At 48.0% G+C, this 24,514-nt stretch overlaps 1 protein-coding gene across 1 annotated transcript in view; it reads left to right on the top strand.

The window, feature by feature from the left end:
* Nucleotides 1-879: 879 nt before the first annotated feature.
* The window catches only part of LOC144139218 (acetylcholinesterase-1-like), a 30,509-nt gene continuing 6,874 nt past the window's right edge, over nt 880-24,514 (top strand). Inside the window, exons 1-4 of the mRNA XM_077671638.1 lie at nt 880-1,101; nt 7,723-7,935; nt 13,307-13,473; nt 21,390-21,636. Coding sequence (XP_077527764.1) covers nt 880-1,101; nt 7,723-7,935; nt 13,307-13,473; nt 21,390-21,636 — 849 coding nt within the window. The remainder of the gene's footprint in view (nt 1,102-7,722; nt 7,936-13,306; nt 13,474-21,389; nt 21,637-24,514) is intronic.

Genomic DNA, 24,514 nt, shown 5'->3' with positions numbered 1-24,514 from the left:
TCGCATCACCTCAGGGTTCCCCTAGGGAAGATGGTGTTATTTTTAGTTTAAATCGATGAAACGGGTTAACTAAATATTCTATTCGTCAGTCATGCAGGCGCAGATGAAACGCCCTCTTACTCCCTCGCAAACACCGATGAAAAACCAAGCGGTCTATTCTCATACGTGTCGCACCGGCTGCCCTAGTGTTTAAAAAGCTAGTAACAGTGAGTGTTCACTAGCGGAGTTTTCCCATTGCTTCTCAAAAACTGTGGTTGATTCCTCTGTCATAGGAATCGGTAAAACACGAAAGTGAAATGTGCAGCGACGTTTGCAGCTGAGCATGATTTACGGGTCGACGGCAGTCTTGTCGGTGTGCTTGGCAAGCGACGTCCTGTTGGCTGGTCTCTTCGGCAAAGGCGTACTGACGCCATTTCCGTGACGGATATGACGTCAGCGAAATCTTGTTGTATACAGGCATAAAACACTTTCGGGTTTCAGAGACAGACAGACAGACAGACCAAAATTTCTGGATTTAAGTAGCCCAAGAAAGAGTATCGTCTTTAAAAGCTTCGACCAGCTCTCGCTCAGGCTTTGCCGCACCTCGCCCCACAATGACCACGCCTTTTCAGATTCTGAGCGCAAAAACACCGGCAAATGAGCAAAGCCAGGCTGCGCCGTTGTTGAGGCACGTGCGATGCTCGCGAACTCTTTTGTTGATACCCCGACCAGACTGGACCATATACAGCCTTTCGCAAGACACTCCTATCATATAAACGACACCGGCGGCGTAGTCGGAGATCTATACAGGTCTATCAATTTTGGTTGCCTCCCGTAAGGGAGCTTTTATACATTCATTGCCCTCGATGACACGCGCACCATGTACTCGACCGCAGGTACATGGCAGCCCTGGGTAACGTGGTCGTGGTGAAGATGAACTACCGCCTCGGTGCCTTCGGCTTCCTGAGCGCCGGTACCGACGATGCGCCTGGCAACATGGGCATCTACGACACGTACATAGCGCTGCTCTTCGTACGCGACAACATCCGGCTCTTCGGTGGTGACCCGGAAAAGATAACTGCGTTCGGAAACAGCGCCGGTGCCATAACCATCGGACTCATGGTACGCCGTTGGGGCACGCGTTCTATAGCCACAGAAGTCTGTAGGTCACAGTTCACACCAGGGTATACTTTTTATGGTGGCGCGAGTTCGGACAGCGTGCGCCATTTGTGGTCTCTCATATCACGGCGCGTGCGCTGCAAGAAGCCACCTGACAGTAGGAAGGAACGCTCCCATTATCCGAGGCGTGGTGGTCGAGTGGTTCTGCAGAATGTTCCGGGTAGCGTATAGGCGCTTCCTAGTCAGCACAGCCAAGCGATGCGTGGCGCCATCTAGGGGCATGTTTGAAGCTATGTCCACGTGCATGTGGCGCTTAGCGTCACTAAATAAGCTACGCTTAAGAGTACCACACTTCGTGCACCCGGACGCGTCTGGGGGCCATTTTGTTGCTGGCTTTCGATGTTGCCATCTCTCCCAACAAAACCGCCGACGGTTGTGGCGGGAAGAGTGTGACCGGCCGCTCTAGCGTCCGCACAGCATAGAAAGAGAGAGAAAGAGGAGAGGCACCCAGAAACAAAATGGCTGCGCCCATATGTAAACAAATATCACGTGGTGCCGGCTGACCAAGGAAAATCCTGGCGGCACTTAACAATGAGAGAAAAGAGTGCCGATACTCTAAAAGCTTTTATTTCCGCTCCTACGAAGCAAACATCCTAACCCGGGTTGAAATCCCGTTACCGCTTTTTTTTTTTTCATTTTCAAGGGTATGTCATATTTGAATATCACATTTTGTTGTCACGCATATAATCAATTTATGACATCTTGATGCATTATAAATCAGATTTAGGGTATTTTCGTTGTCTTTTGGTCAGTCTCGGTAGCTGCTTCTTGTACGTTTTTGTGGGTTTTCCCCTTTTTTCTTTATTCTTTATTTACAGATTACCCCGCATTGCCCGAAGGCGCTACAGCAGGAGGGTTACAACATGGACATACACAAATCTTCATTTTTACAGCCCACTTGCGCTTCAGACAACCTGTTCCGCTCTTTAATGGTTTTTACAAAAAAAAATGACTTAGCGAATAGGTCCGTCCTGGTGCACCATGTCCCTATTTTGAAAACATGGTCAGTTCTATGTGAACGGTACTGAGGCTATTTGAAGTATTTTTCTTTGTTAATTCCTGTGTTATTGTGAAATATCTGAAAAAAAGAACTTTAACCGCAATTTTCGTCGTCGCGAGGAAAGCAGCTCCCACCCAAGTTTGTTTTTCATCTGAGTGCTAGTATCTTCCCTCTTGTACCGTCCCAAGACGAACATAGCTGCTCGGTTTTGAATTTTCTATGGTCCATCAGACAGTGTGACTTGGGAGTGATCCCATATGGCACAGGCATAATCTACTATAGGTCTTACATATATGTCAAAAAAGCCGTCTTCTTTAGGTTTTGCTCTGAAGTTTGAAGTTGCATTGCATAAAATTGATCGCCCTTCCAGCTTTCCCCACTACGTCGCTTGCATGTGCATTGCATGAGTAATCGGAAGGAAACACTACACCTAGATATTTATAAGTAGCAGCTTTTTTTTTTACAGAGACATTGTTTAAAAGGTACCCAGCCTCGATTGGCTTCCGTTTCCGTGTAAAAGAAACGTGAACACACTTTCTATTATTTAAATTCATTTTCCACGTAGAGCACCAATCCTGAACACGTTCCAAGTCAATTTGTAGTTGGGGAGACTCACTCTCACTTCTGATTTGTTTATACGCGACGCAATCGTCTGAAAACAGTCGGTTTCGGCTATTTCTGTTGAATATTTTTCTACACCGTGGTTTTCAACCATTGCAGGTCAGTTTTGGCTGTTATTTATTTCTGTTCGGGTATGCTTCAGGTATTTATGCTGTGAGATAACCCCCATAATCAAGCTCAGGTGATGGCTGGCTGTAATGACTCGGAAATGCATATACGCTTCCAGGCAAAGCAGAGTAACCAAAGTATCTTTGAGAATGCGAGCCCGCCAAAGCAACCCGGCGCAAACCTGACGTTGGTGCCGGCACGCCTTCATACCCTGTCAGTTGTCTGCGATCACTGGACACCCCATAACGCCTCCTGAAGACTGGATTCTTTTGGCCCCGAAAGCTGCAGAGGCGCGAGCAAGATGAAGAGAGGTGGACCAGTGTCGGCTGCCTAAAACGGGTTGATTTGTACAGCGGAGTAACCGCAGTGCCATACCTGAATTATGCATTTTTTACTACCTTAATAAAACATTCCGTACATATAGAATTGTGTGATACGTAGTTCATACCGAGCATGGCACGCGGAGGCTCAACAAAAGGAGATATTCTTTCCCAAAAACAGGGGAATCAGATGGTTTCCCGGAATTTGCCACATTTTTCGTTTTTCTATCTTCCATAACGGACGAAATCAGGCTTTGTATGTTTTCCCTGCGCTCTGTACATACGGAATTCACACGGAAAATTATTTGGGATGTCTGACAGTCTAAAGAAGCAAACATGGTGTCATTTTTCGAAGGGCATGCAGTATCGTACTACCATACGTTTTTCAAGAATGCCCCTGGTTATATGGCGGCGCGGTGTCAAGATGGGTAAAAACGACGTATCACCGGAAATTCGTTATATGCAGAACGTTTCATGAGGGTAGTTTGCCTTTTCTGGGATACCGTATTTTAGCCCGCATAACCGGCCCCTGCGTATAATCTGCACCCCCACTTTCAACCCGCCGGAAAAGAAAAACAAATCCTCGCGTATTGCCCGCACATTGGATACAGGAAAGGCTGCACCAAAGCTACTGCTCAAGCAACACTATGTAGACAGAAAAAGCGCATATTTGGAAAGTAGAATACGCTGGCTGCGAAGGGAAAGTCACAATTTACTCAGTGTCACTGCTCCCGCCAGAGCTATCACTTGAGCCGCAGTCTTCACTGTTGTACATAAGGTCATCTTCAGGTCCATCCATGTTGTTTGTGTTTTTTTTTCGTCCTTGTTGTTTTCTTCCTTGTCCTTGTATGTTTTGCGCAATCGCTGCCATGGAAGGCTTAGTGAGTGTTACTACGTAGGAGCTTCACGGCACGACGCGCATTGCCGTGAAGCTGCACTAACGGAAATACCCTACGTTTTATCCGCCCTCCTACGTAGCCGCTGAAATTTTCGCATTTTTGGTGCGGGTTATATGCGCAAAAATACGATACGTTTCTGAAAGTCTGTTAATTAGCATTCAATATGACATACGGCCGACAGCCCGTGCGTCCTTATCTGACGCTATGTGTATTCACTTAGGTGCACTGCTTTATACCCAGCTGGGCATCGATGTACACGAACGACCGATTCCAGAAACAAGCTTTGTTCCGTTCCCGTCGCTGCTGTTCACATACAGTAGCCGACCGATTTTTCTGACCTGGAGGGCAACGAATAACAGTTCGAATAAAAGAACACTCCGAAAATTCCGTGAGGCGCAAAAACGAACTTTAGTTCGTTTAAAAATCGCGCATGGTTAAGAACGAACCTGATGATGATGTTGCTTATAAGTAGAGACCGGAACTTTAGGCAAAATGCCTATTTTTTATTTGAGTCCGTATCGAGCCTATTTAACATATAAGCATGAACTAAGGGAAGGGGAGCATTTTAAGCAGTAGTTGATTGTGCCTATACGTGCCTATTTTGAGGTTCGTGCCTTTACAAGCCTTTAAGCGCCTATAAATACCTTTTTTGGGCTGTCGAGTACAGAGTTTTCCTAAATCAGTCGTATATCTCGATGGAAAAATGGGAGATCTATTGCTGGACCGATGGGAATGCATGAGCATCTTGTCCTCTTCATTACTAACTTGAGGCTTGCCTACATTTGCTAATTCAGCGCAGACCTATGCGAAGCATTAGTCGCTGCTAACATCCCTTGGGCGAAGGTAGAAAACAAGACTTTCAAGAATTTATTGCAAAAGTACTGCAAACAAAATTTACCATCAGAGTCGACTCTTCGCAAGGAGTACCTGTGACCACTCTACGAGAAGACGCTACAAGAAATTAGAAAAGAAATCGGTAAATTCCACATATGGATTTCTGTGGACGAGACGACAGATGCGACCGGACGAGTACTCGGTCGCTTTGTGGTCGGAAAGCTTGACGCAGAAGAGAAAACAACACCTTTCCTGGTCTGCTCGAAAGAGCTAGAAAAAACTAGCGGCGAGACCATCGCCCGCTTCGTGAACTCGTCCTTGAAGCTTCTGTACCCCTGCAAAGCCCACGACGACCGAGTACTGCTGCTGTACACAGATGCAGCAACTAATATGCATAAGGCTGGTGCACTCCTCAAGGTTTTTTATCCAGATTTATTGCACGTCACTTGTCTTCCCCACGGGATTCATCGGGTGTGTGAAGAGCTACGAAAGTCGTTCAGTTCTCTCAACGAACTGATAGCTGCAGGGAAGGCGGTGTTTCTCATGGCTCCTTCCCGCATTCGTGCTTTCAGGGAGCAATTGCTGGGTGTACCTCTTCCACCGGAGCCTCTTGTTACCCGCTGGGGAACTTGGCTGAAGGCAGTGGAACACTACAACCAACACTTAAACGGTGGTAAGGCTGTTGTAAGCAGCTTTGCAGAAGACGAGAGTGTCGCCGTGAGAAGGGCCAAGAAGTTTCCACATGATGGTACACTTCCATGTGACTTGGCCTATTAGTGTGCCCATTTCACGTTCTTGGCAACAACAATACAGAAACTTGAAAGTTCGGGCACCACGCTGACTCAAAATATTCAGCTGATTTTGGACGCCCAGGAAAGGTTCGCTAGTGCTCCCACGTGACCTGTTGCTGACAGAGCTATAGAGAAGCTTAAGTCTGTCTTAGACAGAAATCCCGGATTTTCTACGCTGAAGGAACTGTCTGAGGTTTTGAGCGGCGGACATACCGCGATTCCAGGTGGAATCAAAACATCCAACGTGCCGAAGTACAAGTACGCTCCGCCAACTTCAGTGGATATGGAGCGTTCTTTTTCTGCGTACAAGCAGATATTGATAGACAAAAGGCACAACTTCAAGCCCGAAAACCTGGAGATGGTGCTTGTCTGCAACTGCTTCTACAGCCTTTCGCATAGTGTTGCGTCACCCTAGATATTTTGAGACCGCGACCCTTGAGTGTTTCATGAAGAAAATAAAATTGCGTTTTCGAAATCCCGATGTTTGTATCCTGTGTTTACTCGAAGCCGAAAAATTGCACTGAAATACGCCGCCTGAGTAAATATTATTCGAGCCTATATATGCCTATAAGGTAGTACATTGCGCCTATATATGCCTAAATTACGATTTTTAGCGCCTACAATAGGCGCCTAAAACCCGTTTTGTTAGTGCCTAAACTTCCGGTCTCTACTTATAAGTCAGCGGCACCTGGTGCCTGCAATAAAGTGGTGTCTAAAAAAACTGGCCACGTATGACCCGTTTCCCGCCTTTGAGATTGCTTCCGCCGCTGACTACGGCTTGCTCCCAATTCGCGGACAGCTTGGTAGACAGCATGTAGACAGGTTAAGAAGCAGTCTAATTAGACGTCTAAAAGAAGCAGAATTGGAACGGCAACGCGGTCACCGCGGTCACCAACGAAGACAACTTTGAAGCAGACATGTTGAGCAACGCATGCCGCAGGTTTCGTAAATATTATTGCTGTTATTATTACCAACATTATGTCATTTAGAAACTCAACAAAAGCAGCTTCGCCCCCAGTAAATTATATTAAAAATTTCAATAGAATAACAAGTTAATTTGCCACAACATTAGTATGCAAAAAGGTGGCGCTGGCGTCACTTTTTACTTTAGACAGGAAGGTAGCCTGCATCGTTGCTGACTTGGAAGCAGTCTTCGTTGACTGCTTTGCTTGTATTTGAACGGGGCTTTACATGGCGGACTGTCCGCGAAGGCGACGACGAAGCCGCCTAAAGGGTCAATTGGAACGCACCCTAAATGCAAAATTATGGCCCTCAAGTTCAAAGTTCGTCAGCCCGGCGGGAGTCAAGCCAATCGCCATCCAATCTGAAGCTAGCCAGATGGCTTAGGAATAAAAATTGCGTCGTCTTGAAGTCGCACCATGGCTCTGTCGCGGGAAATTCTGACAGGAGAATTGAACTACAAGCTTTATTTTGTGCGAAATATGCGTGGTTCATATACATTACCGATATGGGATCGCTGGTGCTTCCTCGGGAAAGTCCGGAATATCCAGCAAGTCCAAGAAAATTCACGCATGAATCAGGACTAGTGGGCCAAGCACTGGGGATCGATCTTACACTAAGTCACCCGTGAGAGTGCTTACTACTGCTAAAACGATTTCCAATCCAATCCAATAAAATCCAATTCAATTTCTTCCACTCCAATCCAAATCCAATTCAATCTTATCCAATCCAATCCGATTCTCTTCGCTCATGCACAGCACGGCTCTCTATGAGCTCTCTCTCTCTCTCTCTCTCTCTCTCTCTCTCTCTCTCTCTCTCTCTCTCTCTCTCTCTCTCTCTCTCCAACCTTTTGTGAACCTTTTATTTTGTTCTGTTAGCCTTTTGTGAACATTTTGTTCACAGATGTTTCGATTTACACGGTGCTGTGCCGTGAGCACGGAACGCCGGACGCCGGACAAGCCTCGGCGTTAAGGTTCTTCGCCCCTAAAAAACGGTCGGCTACTGTATCTTCCCCCGCCCCCTGACTGCAGGCCACGTCGCCGATGGCCCACAGCCTGATCAAGGGGGCCATCCTGCAGAGCGGCAGCCCCTGCATTTCCATCATCGCGCGCGAGAACCGCAGCCTGGAGATCAGCAACAAGCTGGCCTACATGACCGGCTGCGCCCAACCCGGAATGAGCTTCGTCACGCACGGCCAACAGATCGTCGCCTGCCTGCGACGGGTCAGCGCCGACATAATTGTGGTGCGGCCCACTTCTCCTTTCTAGGCCTCTGCAACAGAGTTGCATATTAAGCAATGCTGCAGCGGACTCGCCATAATTAAAACTCCGACATTACTATAGTGCAGTGCCCTTATTTCGCCAACTTTATCAGAGGACCGTATTAGTTTTGTGCATTTTCTGGTTGTGTGCGTTGTTTGTACCGCCTTTCTAGTTACCTGGTCACGCCTTGTGTTTTTTCTACTTTTCTTTCTCTTATTTTCTCCTCTATTTTTATGTACCGCTGTCCTTTTTTTTCCCTTTCATTTCCCGTATCCCCTCCCCCATGAGTAAGGTAGCCAACCGGACAGTATTCTGGTTAACCTCCCTGCCTTTCCTGTACTATTCCTTCCTTCCGACATTTCAAACTTTCGCCTAATTAGAACAAGTTTGAAGAATATTTGTTGCCCCGCTATATTATCAATGTATTTAAGTCCGCCTAATTCAAACTGCTCCATTGCGTAAATTCGGTTAATTCGTACTTTTTTCACGTATTTGGCCGAAAATACCTGCTGCATTCGCCGCTCCTAGCTGCACATTTACATCCTTATACCCATAACAGTCACAAATAATGCCGATTACGTGCATACACGCGTCCGAGCTAACCGCGTGCGCCAACAACCGCGTGTGGGTAGAACTGGCTGCCTTGGCTAGTATAGAGAACTTTGTTTTCAACTCTCATGCAAAGACAAAACAGTCGTGATTTGCTTTTTTTTATTTTGCTTTTTTAGTTGTTTTCAAACTGTGAATTACACTTCTCTATTGTAGGTGAATGTTCTAATATTAAATACATGTGAATGATTCATCCCAACACAAGTTGGTATGTTTCCTCGACTTATATTTACGGGAGCTTCAGATAATTCAAACAAAATCCTGGGGACCCTTGGACTTTGAATTATCTCCAGTCTACTGTAGTAGGAAATCTGTCGCTGCGATCACGTACCGTCATGGGCGCCACCATAGCAGCTGGCAACGTTCCTCTTGTACTTGGCTTGGCTTGGCTTGCAACCTGCCTTCCTTTGCCCGCTCATGACAAAGACAACATTCGCGCCGCGGTGGCTCAGTGGCTGATGCATTTTGCTGCTGAGCTAAAGGACGCGGGTTCGGTGCCGGCCGCGGTGGCTACTTTTCTGATGGAAGCGAACAGCGACAACGCCCGTGTGTTGAGTTTTTTGGCGCATGGTAAAGATTCTCAGGTACTCGAAATAAATTTGGATCACTATACTGCGGCGCGATTTATATCACAGGTTTTGCGTCGGCTCGTTAATCACCATTATCTAAGAAAAAATGGAAAACATTTTTTTTTCCTGTTCACATTTAAAGAAGCTTTTAGGTTTTTCTCATAGAGACGTTTTTGGTTAGCTATGCTTTTATTATATTGAAATAACATCACCTGTTTTTATACGCAAAAATTAAAGCCGTTCCACTCGATGTGAAAACAATCGGAAGTGCGGAGCAGTGGTTCGCCATGCTGGGCTGCAGCGCCGTTATCCCTTCACTGCTGCCACCCAATGCATTTCAAATTTCCCGCCTTCACAGTGCTCACGCGCCCCCTGCATGAAACTGCGCCAGCGGCAGTTCTGGTCTTTTTGTGTTTGCTTTAATTTCGCAAGCTAGAGCTGTTTTGCGTCTTTTTGAACGAGCCACTTTTCTTGCGCGGCTGGAGCCTTTCTGTTGCATTTCGAACGCGCCATTTTTGTCAAGCGCAGTTTCTTTTTTCGCTTATTAAAACAAACCCAACGAGCGTTCCTAACTACATGAACGCGGGAGCTGCCCTTTATATACACAGATTTTGCCTGGAATGTACCTGCAGCTTTTTTTTTTTTTTTTTTGCGCTAAACAACCGGACGATGTATGACAAGCGCCAGCGGTTCACTAGGTTCGAACGGTTGGGACTATTTAACCGCGCGGTTTCAAAGCCTCAGCGTGACTCCCTGACGACGGTACATCAGGCTCTACGTGGTTCCGTTATCTCGCTGCGCCGCCTGATTCCGGCAGTCGCGTCGACTGTTAGGGAACTACAACGACAAGGCGAGCTCGCCCGTAATAGCAACGGTTTTTGTAGCCACAGACAACTTTTGAGCTTGTTTGCTAGTCATGCCAAGTAATGGTGGAACGTTTCTCCACGGTACATAAAGGCACGTTCGCTGAAGCGCGCATCGCCTAGACTTTAGCGCCAGATTTCCCTTAGTGTAATATTAGAGTGAAACTCCACGGGTGCTTGGGCCTAATCCCACGGGGTGCCGGAAACCGTCCCGTGGGGTTGATTTCCCACGCGGTCTCTCGTGATTGGCTGCGCGCGCAAAATGTCGCTGCGGGCGCAGCCAATCATGGGACACCGCGTGAGAAACCTGCCCTGCCAGAAGTCTTGCGGCGCCCCGTGGGATTTGGAACCTGCTCTTGCAACACAAATCAGTACGCCTGCAAACACGTTGCCAAAAAATTAGCAGGGGTTTAGCTCGGCTATGCCAGAATATACGTAGCGTGAGCTAAGGTTCAGCACAATACAATCCAGTCCAGTCGAGTCCAGTCCAGTCCACTCGCTGCTCCTCGCGCATGCGCATCACGGCTCTCCAGAAGCCACGCGAAACGGCTATCACGCGGCTTCGGCGAAGCGCCAGACTTTGCTACTGCGCAATGGAGGCGCACAGCTGGGCACGCGCCGGCGCCAGTGCGTCTGCCGCGGCTATGACGTCACTCCTCTAGAATGCGCAGACCGGCGAATGTGCAGACCCAATTCTCTATACACCCGTACTTCAATTTGATTGGATTTGCAATCCAATCCAATACAATCCAATTTAACCCAGCCAAATTTAATCCAATCCAATCCTATCCAATGCTCCTCGCGCTAGCGCAGCACGGCCCTTCAGAGTCCACGCGAAACTGCTCAACCTCGGCCAGTGTAGCTTACGCTTCACAACTGGGAAGCTTCAGAACGCTTATAAATGTGGAACTGTCGTACTGGCTTGTCTCTGATTGTCCGAGTGCGCAGTCACTATTGGATCCGGTAACTGGCATCACATCTGAAGACAGCGCATTCTGTGCTTCGGGCAAAACCTCTCCAACTTTTTCTGTTCAAAATATGAAATGATTTCTGAACGCAGCCGATAAGCGCGCCTAGTTCTTAGATAAGGTGGCCAAAAAGCTATAAAGTGGAGTTGGCGTACGCTCGTACTCCCGGCTCAGATTTTAGATGCGACGCTCAGAGCATCTCGTGTCGGCGGCCCTGTCCTTCATGCGTGCGTCCGTTGTTGTCCGCAGCCACTCTCCCCCTCCCCTCTCCGATAGCGAACACTCTCTCGCGAGGGGCATTAGATTGGATTCGATTGGCTTGGCTTGGCTTGGCTTGGCTTGGATTGGATTTGGATTGGATTGTATTAAAGTGGATTTTGTTGGATTGTGTTGCGTCATAGCCGCGGCACTCTCTCCGCGATCTCCTCTCCTTCGGGCGCGCTGCGCATACAACCGGTGTGCCGTTCTCCGGCGGCCTTTCGGTCGACGGTTGCTCTCCGCTTGCGCTTGAACCCCCCTCAGCGTCGCATCACACCAGGGTTCCCGCGAGGGGAGGTGGGCGTAATTTTTTTTTCTAGTATTTCTTACGCCTAGTGTCACCGCCTATTCCGGGTGTTCAAGCACAATTTCGATATCACTTTGTACGGCAATTACACACATTTAGAGCATCACCATTAAATTTAATTCCTAGCCTAATAAAGCGAAAACACGATGGTTTAACAAGCATTAGTCCTAACCGCTATCACGCCTAACGTCGATACAGTCATTAGACAGTTTTAGCGGTTCGTTTTTTATGGTCCACTCCACTCCCGACGGCCCGTTCAGCACAACCGCAGCATCAGCAGAAGAAAGACTTTTAGCTAACCGATAACCATATCTCCCTCAACGGGGAATCATTCGTGTCCATGGTTCTGCCATGTGTGTTTGTTAACGAAAACTTTGTCCGAAAGGAAATATAAGAATTGGTATTTCGGTCACTCGAATAAAGCAAAATACCGTTTTTTTTTGCTTTATGTCGCCTTTCTTTTATCAATGTAGTCGCTAACACGGTGTAATGTTACTAAATAATTTAAAAGAAGCCGTTCAACTTTCGAATAGCCAAGACAAGGCTGTCTTTCTGGGAGCTTCGTGGAAGTAGGCTCACGCTTCGGTTGACAATTTTCGCTTCCGTTCTAAACGTCGTTGAGATGTGGGACATCTGAGCTTATTCCGAGAAGCGCTTCTGCCGTTCCATGTTTCATGGATCATGTTTCATGTTTCAACTGAACAAACGGAGTTTGCAGTAGCTCGATCGCCTCGCTGGGGGCAGCCATGTTGCAATTCCGGGCGGTAGAGCAAGACATCATTCACACAGCCGTTTTTCACCGCGTTACGTCACCATCATGTCACCGTCTTCTGTCATGGGCGACGGTTTTTCAAGTGATTTCTCGCCAAAAACGGTGCGACGGTGACGGGAAGCCGATCTCTACGTTTCCGTTCCGTCAACGCGACGGGACCACGCCTCGTGGTCCCACACCACCCACACCAGCCAATCAGAAAACAAATTTTTACAGCTAAATGTAGTGAAAAGTGAGCACACGTAAACCTAAGCCATTTTGTTTACTTTTCAAATTAAGCACGCCAAATTCCAAGCTAACTGGTCACTAGGCAGTCGACCCCGTACACTGACAAAGAGCTGCAGTACGAACGCTACTCCGTCACGTCTCCGTCGCGGTTTTTCGACGTAACGGTGCCGTGATGTAGAAGGGGACGGCTGTGTGTAATGCGAAGGCAAGATAACCGCTGATCATTAAGGGTAACAGAGTGGATCCCTAGAGAAGGCAAGCGTTGCAGGGGGCGGCACAAAGTTAGATGGGCAGATGAGATAAAGAAGTTTGCGGGGATAAATTGGTCACAGTTGGCACAGGACCGAGGCAATTGGAGAATAATGGGAGAGGCCTTTGCCCTGCAGTGGGCGTAGATAGTCTGGTGATGATGATGATGATGATGACGTAGAAGGGGACGGCTGTGTGAATGTGGGCTAAGAAGCCATGACGGGCCGCTTAGAGAGGCTAGCGAGCGGCGCGGGGTTCCGCTCCGGTAACGCCGCTCGCGCCGGAGTGCGCCACGCATGCGCAATGGCGCTCCCGCTTGCTATCGCAGCGGAGCGGACCGTCAGAAACGGTCACCTAAACGTCTCTACTAACTGTGTTGCACACCGCGTGGATGCCCTTAATTGTGTGGTTTGGCCCACTTTCCCAAGGTATGTTCCGCACAGATTAAGTAAATGTAAATTTGTTGCACAGCACATTAATGAGCAACGCCGCTTCGCAAACGGGTAACACTGGCGACGCGTGGTCCGCAGAATGCCCAGCGTGCACTTTTTGCAAGCCTGGAGATCTTCTTGCCGACCTTCGGGGATCCCATGCTCCCCGTGCACATTCTCGATGCGCTGGACATGGGGCTGTTCAACAAAAGCCTCAAACTGCTCATCGGCGTCACGCCCGACGAAGGAACCAGCTTACTGAGCACGTAAGTAGGCGTCTCGTCATCCCAGGCCGCCGCTCACTGCGAGTTGAAAGCGCTGAGGAAAGTTTCAACGCGAGAGCATTCAATGTCCCATTTGGCGAAAATGATCCCTTCACCCTTCAGTCGTGGTGGCGGTGGTTGTGATGCTCAGGATGATGACGATGATGAAGATGATGACGATGAAGATGATGAAGATGGTGGTGGTGGTAGTGGTGGTGGTGGTGGGGATCATGGCGAGGGAACAACCGGAGCATTTTTTCTATTGAATTGACATATTTGTTTTTATTTTTTCTACCCAAAGCCTGTATTTCATTCTTTTACACAAACTAACGAGGTTGTTATGAATTTGTTACCGCCTCTTGAATTTTTATTGGAAGAGGGCGCTGAGCAGCTTACTCAGATCCAGCGGTTCAAGCTTCCCCGACGAATCGGGCTGCCACTGTCGCCGCCAGGCTAAAGCCAGCGGCCACCACGTCCCGGCCCTAAATAGGTTTCTGAAGGTCGCGATTTCAATCGCGCAATCGCTAGAGTACCCCTTCACGACAATGTATACCAAAAATTACACCTCTGCGTAAAGCAGGGGCTGCGCAAACACGCAACAAAGATGCTTTCGTTCTTCCTTGCTCACCTACCGCTTCCTTGCCGCCACACTTGCGCGCTCTGACGTGCAACAGAGCGGTTGTGACGCACCCGTGTGACGCACGAAGCTCTCAACAGTACGGCTGCGCTATTGGTGGGCCCCGTTAAGTGCTGTAGCCAGTCAGCGTTCCCGGCTCTGGGAGAAACGCGGTTGCGCGCAGCGCTCCTGCACCGGCGGCACGGCGTATTCGTCCTGCACGGGTGGCATGGACCGTCGCCATCCGTTACACGAGCGTAGCTGAGTTTGTAGTCGTTTACAAGGTATTAATAACGCTGAAAAACACGGAAAATCTCTGCGGGCACAAACGGCCGCTACACGCGCAACCGCGGCAAGCATCTGCCTGCTCGGTCGGCAAGCAGCCCACTGTGCGGTGTACACACGATAACGCATACACCGCAGCAGCTAAAACTTGTCACCGCCCGCGAGTACGGGGCTATTGCTGAAAATCAGTTTGCAAATACGCGAAAGGGGGTGATAGTGCAGTGAAAGATTGCGCGGGGGGTCGTCGTCGTCGCGGCCTCGCAAAGCAGTGTCTGGATGACGGCGGCGAGGCTAAGCCTTTTCACCGACCTCGATGGGACGAGTTCACCGCGAAACGCTAACGCTAGCGAGCCGCAAGCGAGCCGCTATAGTCGTCGGTGGCAATCTTCAATTATTGTCGTTAGCGAGCATGTTCAGTTAGGAAGCCCACTATCTTGCCTTCAAACGCTCGTTTGCGCTCGTTTCCTCCGACGCGAGCACGGCCGCCGCGAGGAGCCGTTCGATGCGGGCCCGCCACCGACCGACCCCGCTGAGCGGTAGTAGGCGGAGCTTGGCCGTCGTCTGCTACAAGCGTGACGTACCGCCGAGCGGAGCCAATGGCTGCGCGCTTCTCGACGCAACCCTGTTTCTCTAGGTGTCACCGATCAGGTCTTGCGCCTGGTCGGTGGCGTCTCCGCTTCCACAGTGCTTTGGAGGAGCGGTTAAAGAGGGAATGCGCCAGTCCTTGTTGCGGGCCCTTTTTAATGAACGATAGCTCGGCTAATACTGGACGCTTTTAAATCATTTTTGCGACAGGATGTTCTTTGGATAGTACTCCAATGATTGCGCACGTAAAATCTCAACCTTTGGAACCCTGTTTAGGGCCCCTTTAACAGGGGTTGGCTCAATAAAGTTTGCCTCTCTCTCTCTCTCTCTCTCTCTCTCTCCGCCAACAGCCTAACTTTAGGGGAAAACCACCGAAAAGTACAACAAAGGCAGGAGGCACGTATTTTTCGCTTGTTTCCCAAAACTTCACCGTGCACTAACTCGCCCAGCAAGCTACGCTTCAACAGCTTAACACTCACCCGTCAGCCCAGTTAACGTTTCCATCCTTTCCAAACACCGTTGTTTCAAGAACGTGCGCATTTTTTATACTCGTAACAAGATGAATACTTTGGCATGTTCGCATGTGGCAAGTTTTTTTCAGTAGTATAAGATGTAGTGATTTGACGCTCCTGGCGTTCGCATGTACTGTCTGTCAAAATTTTGTGGGCCAGTTGAAAAATTTCTGAGTCACGAAGAATTAAAGAGTTCAGTGCAAGAGTTCAAAAAAATCAAGTGATACGGGATTGATTACGTTACGAGAGTAAGAAATAAATGTGCTTTAGCCAACTTTATGGCATGCAAAAGTTTATTTCATTCAAGAGCAATGCCTGCATTATGAATCATTTGTGGCCCATAAACCATGGCCTAGAAACTTTTGAAAAAGACTGTATCTGCACCGTACGGTGCTTTCTGGTAGCGGAAACGGAATCTAATACAAAGCACGCAAACGAGAAGGTGTTGGCTTTGAAGTTCGGTAACCCATTCTTGCTATCCGTATTTGTTTATGCGATTGGGAATCATCAGAATTATGCTTCGGGCATCATTGGGGCTTCGAGCTAGCCGTATTTTTATCAACTGTGTGGTGGGTAACCGATCAAACACGAACGAGGGAACTGCGACGCACTGTTGTCACCTTTATATTCCACTCCCGTCACTTCTCATCCTGAAAGGGTCCATGCAGACAAGACGCAAGTCTGGTTCATTCGAAAGATTACCTCGTTAGAAACATACTAACACCACTTCTAACGTAAACTTCGCACGAATAAGCTACATAATAAGGAAAAAAAGAGAATGACCATGCGACCCACTAGCACATTTACCGCAACAGAACTTACGATGTCATAGGTGACAGCTCTGCGATTGGCTGAGGCCGGCAAACGCAAATTAGCAGGGTTTATAAGCTTGCCGAACAAGCTGTTTGTGGTTACATTTAGTGCACGTTATTTTTACAGCAGTAAGAATGGTGGGGTAAACAGCGGAAGTTACAAATGCACATGTAAACATAAAAGTACCGATGCGTTCTGTGGTTGGTAGAGCGCACACTATGCTGTTTTAGCTCCACAGCAGTCCGCCGCTTTGGGGTTGTCTCAGACGACACTGGCCGATTGGCGTCGTGTCTTACGACGGCGTCTTACATGGCCGTGTTTGTCGAGCGAAGATCATGTTTGACGAATGATTATTTTCTACCTTAACAAAAACAAGCGCCGTACATATACGGTCAAAAACAAAAGGCGAAAAATGGCCTGCTACGGTATGGTGGCGCCATCTAGGTTGACTAACGGTAAGCAAGCCCCACCCCCCACCCCCCCGGAAAAAAATTTATCATTTCCGACGTCACAAAAACACACGATTTGGCGGCAGAATCAAAAGTTTAACTGAAATTGATAAATTTGTCAGTGAATAAAGCATCGTTTACGTCCGGTCAAGCGCTGGCGGCACCACAAAACCCGAAATCTTTCAAATAAAGCAAACTTATATTTTGTCTGCATGGCCCCTTCAAGCACAGACTTCCTCCATTGTATGGGTACTGGATACACTTCCTTATTTTTTATCTAAAACCTGGAACCCTTAAAGAGAGCAACGCCTGCATGTTGAATTTTTTGTTGTCCATAAACCATGGCCTACAAAGTTTTGAAAAAGACTGCACATGCACTGTACGGTGTTTTCCGGTGGCGGAGACGGAATCCAATAAAACTTCATGCAAACTAGTGGGTGTTGGGTTTGAAGTACGGTAACCCATTCTTGCCACCCGTATCGTTTATACGATTGGGAGACATCAGAAGTGTGCTTCGGACATAATATGGGTTTCCAGCTAGCGGTATTTTTATAAAATGTCCGGTCGGGAAAACTCACTCTCCGAGCCCATTTCGAGTTTTGAGCCGGATTGAGTTCTGAGTACATTTGAGCTCTGAGTTCCTTTTGAGTTTTTAGTTCCTTCTTAGTTTAGAGCTAGAGTGAGTTCTCAGAGTTGGGAAAATTCACGCGGGTTGATGAAACGTACCGGCGCAAACTCGTGTGCTCAAATTGTCGCGTTTGGCAAAACAGGCATTATCTACAATACAGATATACTTGCTAGACGATGAGGTCTACATTGCCTACAAGCAAATTTATGTAATCGTTAACAAACCCTTGATATAGGCTGCGTGTACACGACGAAGAGGATTCAGGTTCGAGCGTGTGCTGGGGCCCGGGAGAGAAACAAAGGACATTGAACAAGGTGACGTGCGCTCAATTCAATTACATCGGAACTGTTTCTTGTTCAGGGACCCGTCCATTCATGTACAGCATCCCAGAAAACGCCTTGCGGCAAATGCAACGGTTCCAACGAGTCTGTGAAGCTCGAGGAGTTCATGGGAGTTGCTTTGTTTTTGCTTGCATGCCTGCTTGATTATAGCGGCTCGAGCTGGGACAGGCGCCGGTCTCTGATGGCGTCGGTCAACAGCGACACATGTGCAAAAAACGCAAAGATAGACTGGAAATGTCATGGCGTACCCATGTACAACGCGCATTATTCCGTGTTGTGTAAATGTGCAAACGCTTCCAATCTGTCATGATTGTAGTCATACGCACATCGGTGTTATTTTTTCAGTAATAAAGTGCCGGCGATGCATGTTTAGCCAAATTATTGACAGCCTCATGAGAATAATGGTTAGTCACAGATTGGGCTAAAATTCAAAATGATGCAATCAAGGTGAGAAAGGAATCAAATTGAATGTCTCGATGAGTGGATTCACGTGTGGCAAATAAAGAATGCTTCCTGGTCATAATCGGGAAATAGTAATGCTGAATCATAAATAGAGTTTAAATTCATATGATGCCTTTAGGCGGGGGGAGGGGTATCAAATCAAAGGATTCTATTAGGGAAATAACGTTGGACAAATAAAAAATGCATCCTGTCATATACATGACATAGTGATGGTGAGTCATAGATTGGTTTAAAATTCATAGTGATGCCGCTAGGGTGTGTGGGGTATCAAATTGGCTTTGATGAGGGGATTCACTTGGGACAAATAAAAATTGCTTCCGGGTTATAATCATGACACCATCATGGTGAGTGACGGATTGGGTTAAAATTCATAGTGATGTGCCGCTAGGGCATGTGGGGTATCAAATTGAAGTTCTCGATGAGGGAAATCCCGTGGGACAAGTAAAAAAGGCTTCCTGGTAATAATCATGACATAGTCATGGTCGTGACAGGTGCACGTGGCGGTACGTGCGTAGAACGGGTTCACGCAGAGGACAATTCGGACAGTGAGGTAGCTGTCGCGTAAATGACAGCCAATCTGCCTGTCGGACTAACTGGCACAAGGACGCGGGTTCGATTCCTGGCGGCGGCGGCCGCTTTTCTGATAGCGGCAAAAAGCAAAAACGTTCGTGTGTACTAGATTTCACCCCACGTTAAAGATCCCCAGGTGGTCAAAATTAATCCGGAGCCCTCAACTACCGCGCCTCATCGCCTACGTTGCGTCGGCGCGTTAAACCCTGCAATCAATCAAAACCCTGCAATCAATCAATCAACATCAAAAGACGAAGAAACAAACTTTTACCATGCCTTCCTACCCGCCGCGGAGGCTCAGTGGCTAAGGCGTTGCGCTGCTGAGCACAAGGTCGTCGGTTCGATTCCCGGCCGCGGCGGCCGCTTTTCTGATAGAGTCAAAAAGCAAAAACGCTTGTGTGTACTAGATTTCGGCCCACGTTAATGATCCCCAAGTGGTGAAAATTAATCCGGAGCCTTCCACTACGGCGCGCCTCATCGCCTGCGTTGCTTCAGCGCGTTAAACCCTAGAATCAATCAACCCTTCCTTCCTAAAGAAAGTTGAGAGAACCGCGAAAGCTTTCCCGCATCAAAACTGCGTCAAAAATGCGTCAAAACCTTCGCTAAAGGCGCGTCAAACCTTCACTGAAAGTTCGCCCAATCGATCACCAAACATTCAATGACCAAAATCATGATAAAATCATGACCAAAATCAATGACCAAATGAGCAAAATTTTATTGACCTGCTGAAACGAACCCGCGGCTCGGGCTCTGTTGCCACGGGGTAGAGTACCGGGGACTGCCTCTGATAGCCTAGGTTCGAGCCTAAGCGGATTTAGTCTAATTTTTATTGCGATTTTTTTTTCTAAACACCAAATTATTTTATTTTATTCTGGAGGAACTGGCTGATTTGTGTTGTTTTGTTATAAATGGTAATTTTGTATGTTTTATGTCGCTTTTGGTTTAAGGCGCAGCCTATGACCACGTTTAATTAACATTCTGTACCGCGCGAAGACACATATCACGGGGGGCGCTGTTCACCGAAGCGTTTGGAAATACCCAGCCCGGTTTCACGCAAGCGCCGTGTGTTCAGAGATCTGATCGAAGCTTTTCGATCGACCAACTGGTCTACGGGGAAATGCCTTAGTTTTTTTTACAGGATGCCATTCCCCCCCCCCCCCCCGCCCCTAAGAAATCTTTAGCTCTAAAGAAAGGAAGTGAACGAAACGCGTTGTAGCTGTGAATAGTACAGTGCAATCTCGATAAACGGAAATCGCTTAAACGGAATTGCCGCTTAAACGGAACAGTACCCTGTAAGTTGGTTGGTTTTGTATTCAGATAACGTAAAAAAATCTCCGGTAATCGGAACTAAAATTTCCACGTCACCGTGTAAACGGAAGAAGAAATGGAACTTCTTGTGAAACACACTGACATGTGAATCAGTTTTTTACGGTTCGGCTGTGTCGTTTCTGTTTTTTTTTTTCTTCCTCTATGTTTTTTTAGCCTACTTGGCCTCGTAAGCCTCGTCTGGTTAGTGGTCAGCCGTGTTAGCACAGCGAATGCAACATCACAGTTCCTGTTCCAGTCGCTCGGCCTCGATTCAAGACGGCCGATATTACAGGTTTCAGCCCCTGCAACCTCGTTCGTTCCATCGTGGCGCTATTCGCGCTTCATCCCCGCGTTGCCATATTTTTAATTCGGTGGCTCCTAACCACTCGCAAAGTTGAGGCCTCTAGCCTCCGTGAAGATGCAGTTGCAAGGACTCAAACAAAAATAATTGGTGCATTTTGTAGTGCACAGCGACTCATTGTCGCCAAATCAACTTTGTGAATGCAGTGCCCAAGTATTTTTCTTGCTTTCTGAAAATCTATCAGCTACATTCACCTTCTAGTGCTTAGAGTTCTACGAAATGCTATTAAGAGTGTGTACGCACACAACTTGGCACTTTCACACATCTATCTCAGTAACCAGAACTCCTCTTAAACGGAACTATTTTTTCCGGTCCCTTGAAGTTCCGTTTATCAGAGCCTACTGATAATCCCTAGACTGTCGCCTTCAAACAGCATAAGCACACTTAAAGGAGCCATGAAGACAAAATACAAGTTTGGTTCATTAGAAAGGCTGCTTTGTCCTGATAAAAATGATACCGATTTCATCGCAAACTTTAAAAAAATAACGGAGATAATAAAGAAAACGTGCGGAGCTGGGGCGACTCGCTAGCCAGTTTTCGGTAACTTTTCCATGACGTCACAGAATCTTGTTTGGGCGATTGGCGGCCGCCTAACTGACCTGTCGCGACAACACATAACTGGGCGTCTGTAATGGGGCCTCTAGTTCCATTTGACCGCATCACTTGAATGCTAACGTGCCGTTAACGCACTGAACATTATGTTTTATTGTTGGCCCATATGACGTCACTCGCGCCAATAACACGGCACTGTGGCGCGAAATTTGAAAGTCCTTAAGTATTTCTTGCGTTTTCGTCGGTTAAAAAACGTCTTTCGTGGACGGAATGAAGCGGAGGGAGGCGCTAAAGTATAACTCTTTAAAGTTAAACAAAGTTGTATTTTCTCTTCATGGACCCTTTAAGTGCTCAAAGAATTTCATGTGCCTGTAGGTGTTTCCCATGGTTGTGGCTGCACATTGCGCGCTTACGCCGCCTGTCGACCGATCGTGCAGGGCCAGCCCGCAGTTCTTCCGGAGGGAGAGCCACCAGCAGGTGTCCCAGTCGGACATGTACTCCACCTGCAACCGCACTTTCCTGCACAGCTTCTCGAAGTCGGCGCTGCGGCGCATCTACTGGAGCTACATGGGCCTTTACGGCCACAGTGACTTCCTCGCGCTACGCAACGCCCTGTCTAATTGCATCGCCGATTACTTCGTGGTCTGCCCGGCGCACGAGTTCGCCCAGAAGCTGAACCGCAAGGCGAGCGTACAACACGTGGCATCGCGAGCTGGCGTGAGCCATGCTAGGGGCAGTCCGAGTTTCTACCGCCGAAGCTTTGCGTTCCTCTTTCACATTACGTTACCTTAAACTGCCGATTGAAAAGAATAGTAGTCAGGGGTAAGATTTTTTTAGTGTTTATGGCGTACAAACAGATACCGTACTTGAATACAATATACCTTATCCACCTGTGGTCCGTTGAAGAACAATGCCCGACACGGCCGTTCACAGCAATATGGCCGCAGCGGTCCGCTGTCGGGGTACGCCCGACATGGGTGTTCGAGGTTAAAAATCGCGGTTTTTCTCACTTTTTTCTCACAAGGGGGTGCGGACGCATTTGATGCGGACGCCTCAAATGGCCAGACAGATGTACTGCGAGGGACGCGTTCTCACGCGCGTTTTCCCCCTCTCCCTAACCGGTCTTGTAGTCTTCATGCGTGCTCCAGGCCGACGCCGAACGGGTTTCCAGAGTGCGAATACGCGTGCGGGCACCCGTCCCTCTCCGGATAGCTCGGACGGATCCTTCCGTCCGAGCTATCGTCAAAATATCAGCAGCATAAAAAAAGCGTAAAAATATCAGCAGGCGTAATGCGCGCGGAAGCGGCCGGTGGGGCGAATCATCCGGCAGCTAAACCGGCTGTCGGGACGGAGGCGCGTGCGAGGACGCGTCCCTTTCCGCTCATGGGTTCGACCCTTCATACCCACTTTCCGCACAGGAACGGCCTTAAGTGGGTCAAAGGTCCGGCCCGGAAAGGGCTATGGGGTACGAAAAACTTCGGAGCCCTTGAACTCTATGAAGCTGGAAGCCATCAGAGCCGTAGCTATGGTGGGTTTTTCTATGAGGAATTCGCAGCTATTCGAAGAACGGAATTTGAGGCGGCAATGGCGGCAGCTGCACATTCTGAGGCTGCTGCGTTCAGTTGTTTTTGTGCCTATTCGCGCACCTGTGTACGCCGACGCTCCCTCATTTCCCTCTGTAGCTCCTCCGAGAAAACGACACGCGTCCGTCCCATGGCGAGTCAAATGTGCAACTGCTAAAAACGGCGCTATGGCGATATCTGCACCGGTGTCCACCGAAAAGTGACAAAAGGGCAAAGAGCCTTGCTGCAAAAAGTGGCCAAGTACACATTCGAAAACTATACCTTCGCTTGAATTGTTAGTTACAAATGCACTATACATAACTCGAGCCGAGTTATAGCTTGGGATTATCTGAAAATGCACTAGCTATTGGAGAGTTTGAAATTTCAGCTTAACACGAAAGCGTTTTATTTCGGGATAAACAGATTTCAATGTCATCATGTCCATCACGGAAGTGAGGTCAGTACAACGAAGCAAGCAGCCTATAAAGGATGCACCCCTTCACACGGGGTCTCCTTGCGGGGAAGCAACCTTTAGTACTAAAGAGTACGTTATACTTAGGGTTGTTCATTTTCGGGCTTTATATTTTAACACGAACGTGCCTTATGCCGGGATATAAAACAAGATTTCACTGACGTCATATCCGTCATGGAAATTACACCATTACACATTTGCCAAAGCGACCCGCCAGCAGGACGTCGCTCGCCAAGCACACCCACAAGAGAGCCTCTGACCCGCAAATCATGCTCAGCTGAGATTTCGCTGCACATTTCACCTTCATGTTTTACCGATTCCTATGACAGAGGAATCAACCACAGTTTTTTATAGTTTCAGCGGCGCTTTACGTTACTTATTTCCTTTTTGAAAGAAAGTGTACAGTTGGGTGAGTCAGTAGGTGCCTGGTAGTCACAGGCGGAAGAGGACACAAGTGGACGAAGACAAGAAAGACAGTGCTTGTCCTGTTGTCGTTCTTGTTGTTCCCATTCGCGGTGGCAGTACGTAAGGTGTACATTAACACAAAATACACGACAAAATATAATAATGGAGATACTAAAGGAATCATATCAAGTAGTTCCGACTACCGAGCCAGATTCCGGCGGTTCCTCTATGACGTCACACAATGTTGTTTATGCGATTGGCGGGAGCTATAGCCTAAGCCCCCCAAAACATGACTGGGCGATTCAAGAGAGGCCTCTAGCTTTCTTTGATCTCACCACTTGGATGCTAAGGCGCAGCAAGCACACTAATAAATATGTTCATAAGGTTTGTAACATAGAGCTTCATACAAATATATTCCAGAGGGAAACATGTCGCTGCAGTCGCGGGCCGCCATGGGCGGCGCCATGCCGCTATACTCGGTGACAACTTAAGGACGGCACCGGAAGTTGCCGCTGTGCCTTATCACCGTAGCCGGGTATTTCTCCGCGTGGCGCAAGTAGGGCGTTACTGGGAATGTTTTGAACATGGCGTGAGCCGTTCCCGTGATTTTTTGGACTTAATATGCTTATAAACGACTCCAGTGACGACAAACAAACTGCGTGAGACAAGGCAGACGATATCACGTATTCATAGCAAACCCCTTTCAAAACGCGCGCGCACTGAAGTCACCGGTCCGGCGCTTTGGCGGAGTGATACACTACCTGAGGTGGTGCCGTTCTTGAGTTGTAACCGAGTATAGCGACGTTCCTCGCCTACATGGCTTAGCTAGCCATACGGCTGCTTCTTTGTCTTGAAGCCAAAATCAACAAAAAAGGGTAACATTTTTTTTCTTCATCGTACATAAAGCGTGTACATAATCACTGAAAAATTAATCTTTTTGAAGGTTAAATTTTAAAATAACAAAACAAATTTGATTATTATTTTACAGTACTATTGTTGCTTTTTTGCAACCAGAGACAACTTCTCAGCCTGTTCATAAGCCATGCCAAGGGCAAGTGGAATGTGCCGGTATGGTACACGACGGAACGCTCGCCGAAGCGCGGCTCCCCTAGACAGTGGCGCC

This window comes from Haemaphysalis longicornis, unplaced genomic scaffold, assembly GCF_048455015.1.
Source record: "Haemaphysalis longicornis isolate Haplotype H1 unplaced genomic scaffold, Haemaphysalis longicornis Haplotype H1 scaffold_5, whole genome shotgun sequence".
Lineage (NCBI taxonomy): Eukaryota > Metazoa > Arthropoda > Arachnida > Ixodida > Ixodidae > Haemaphysalis > Haemaphysalis longicornis.
This window is presented reverse-complemented; position numbering and strand designations above follow the sequence as displayed.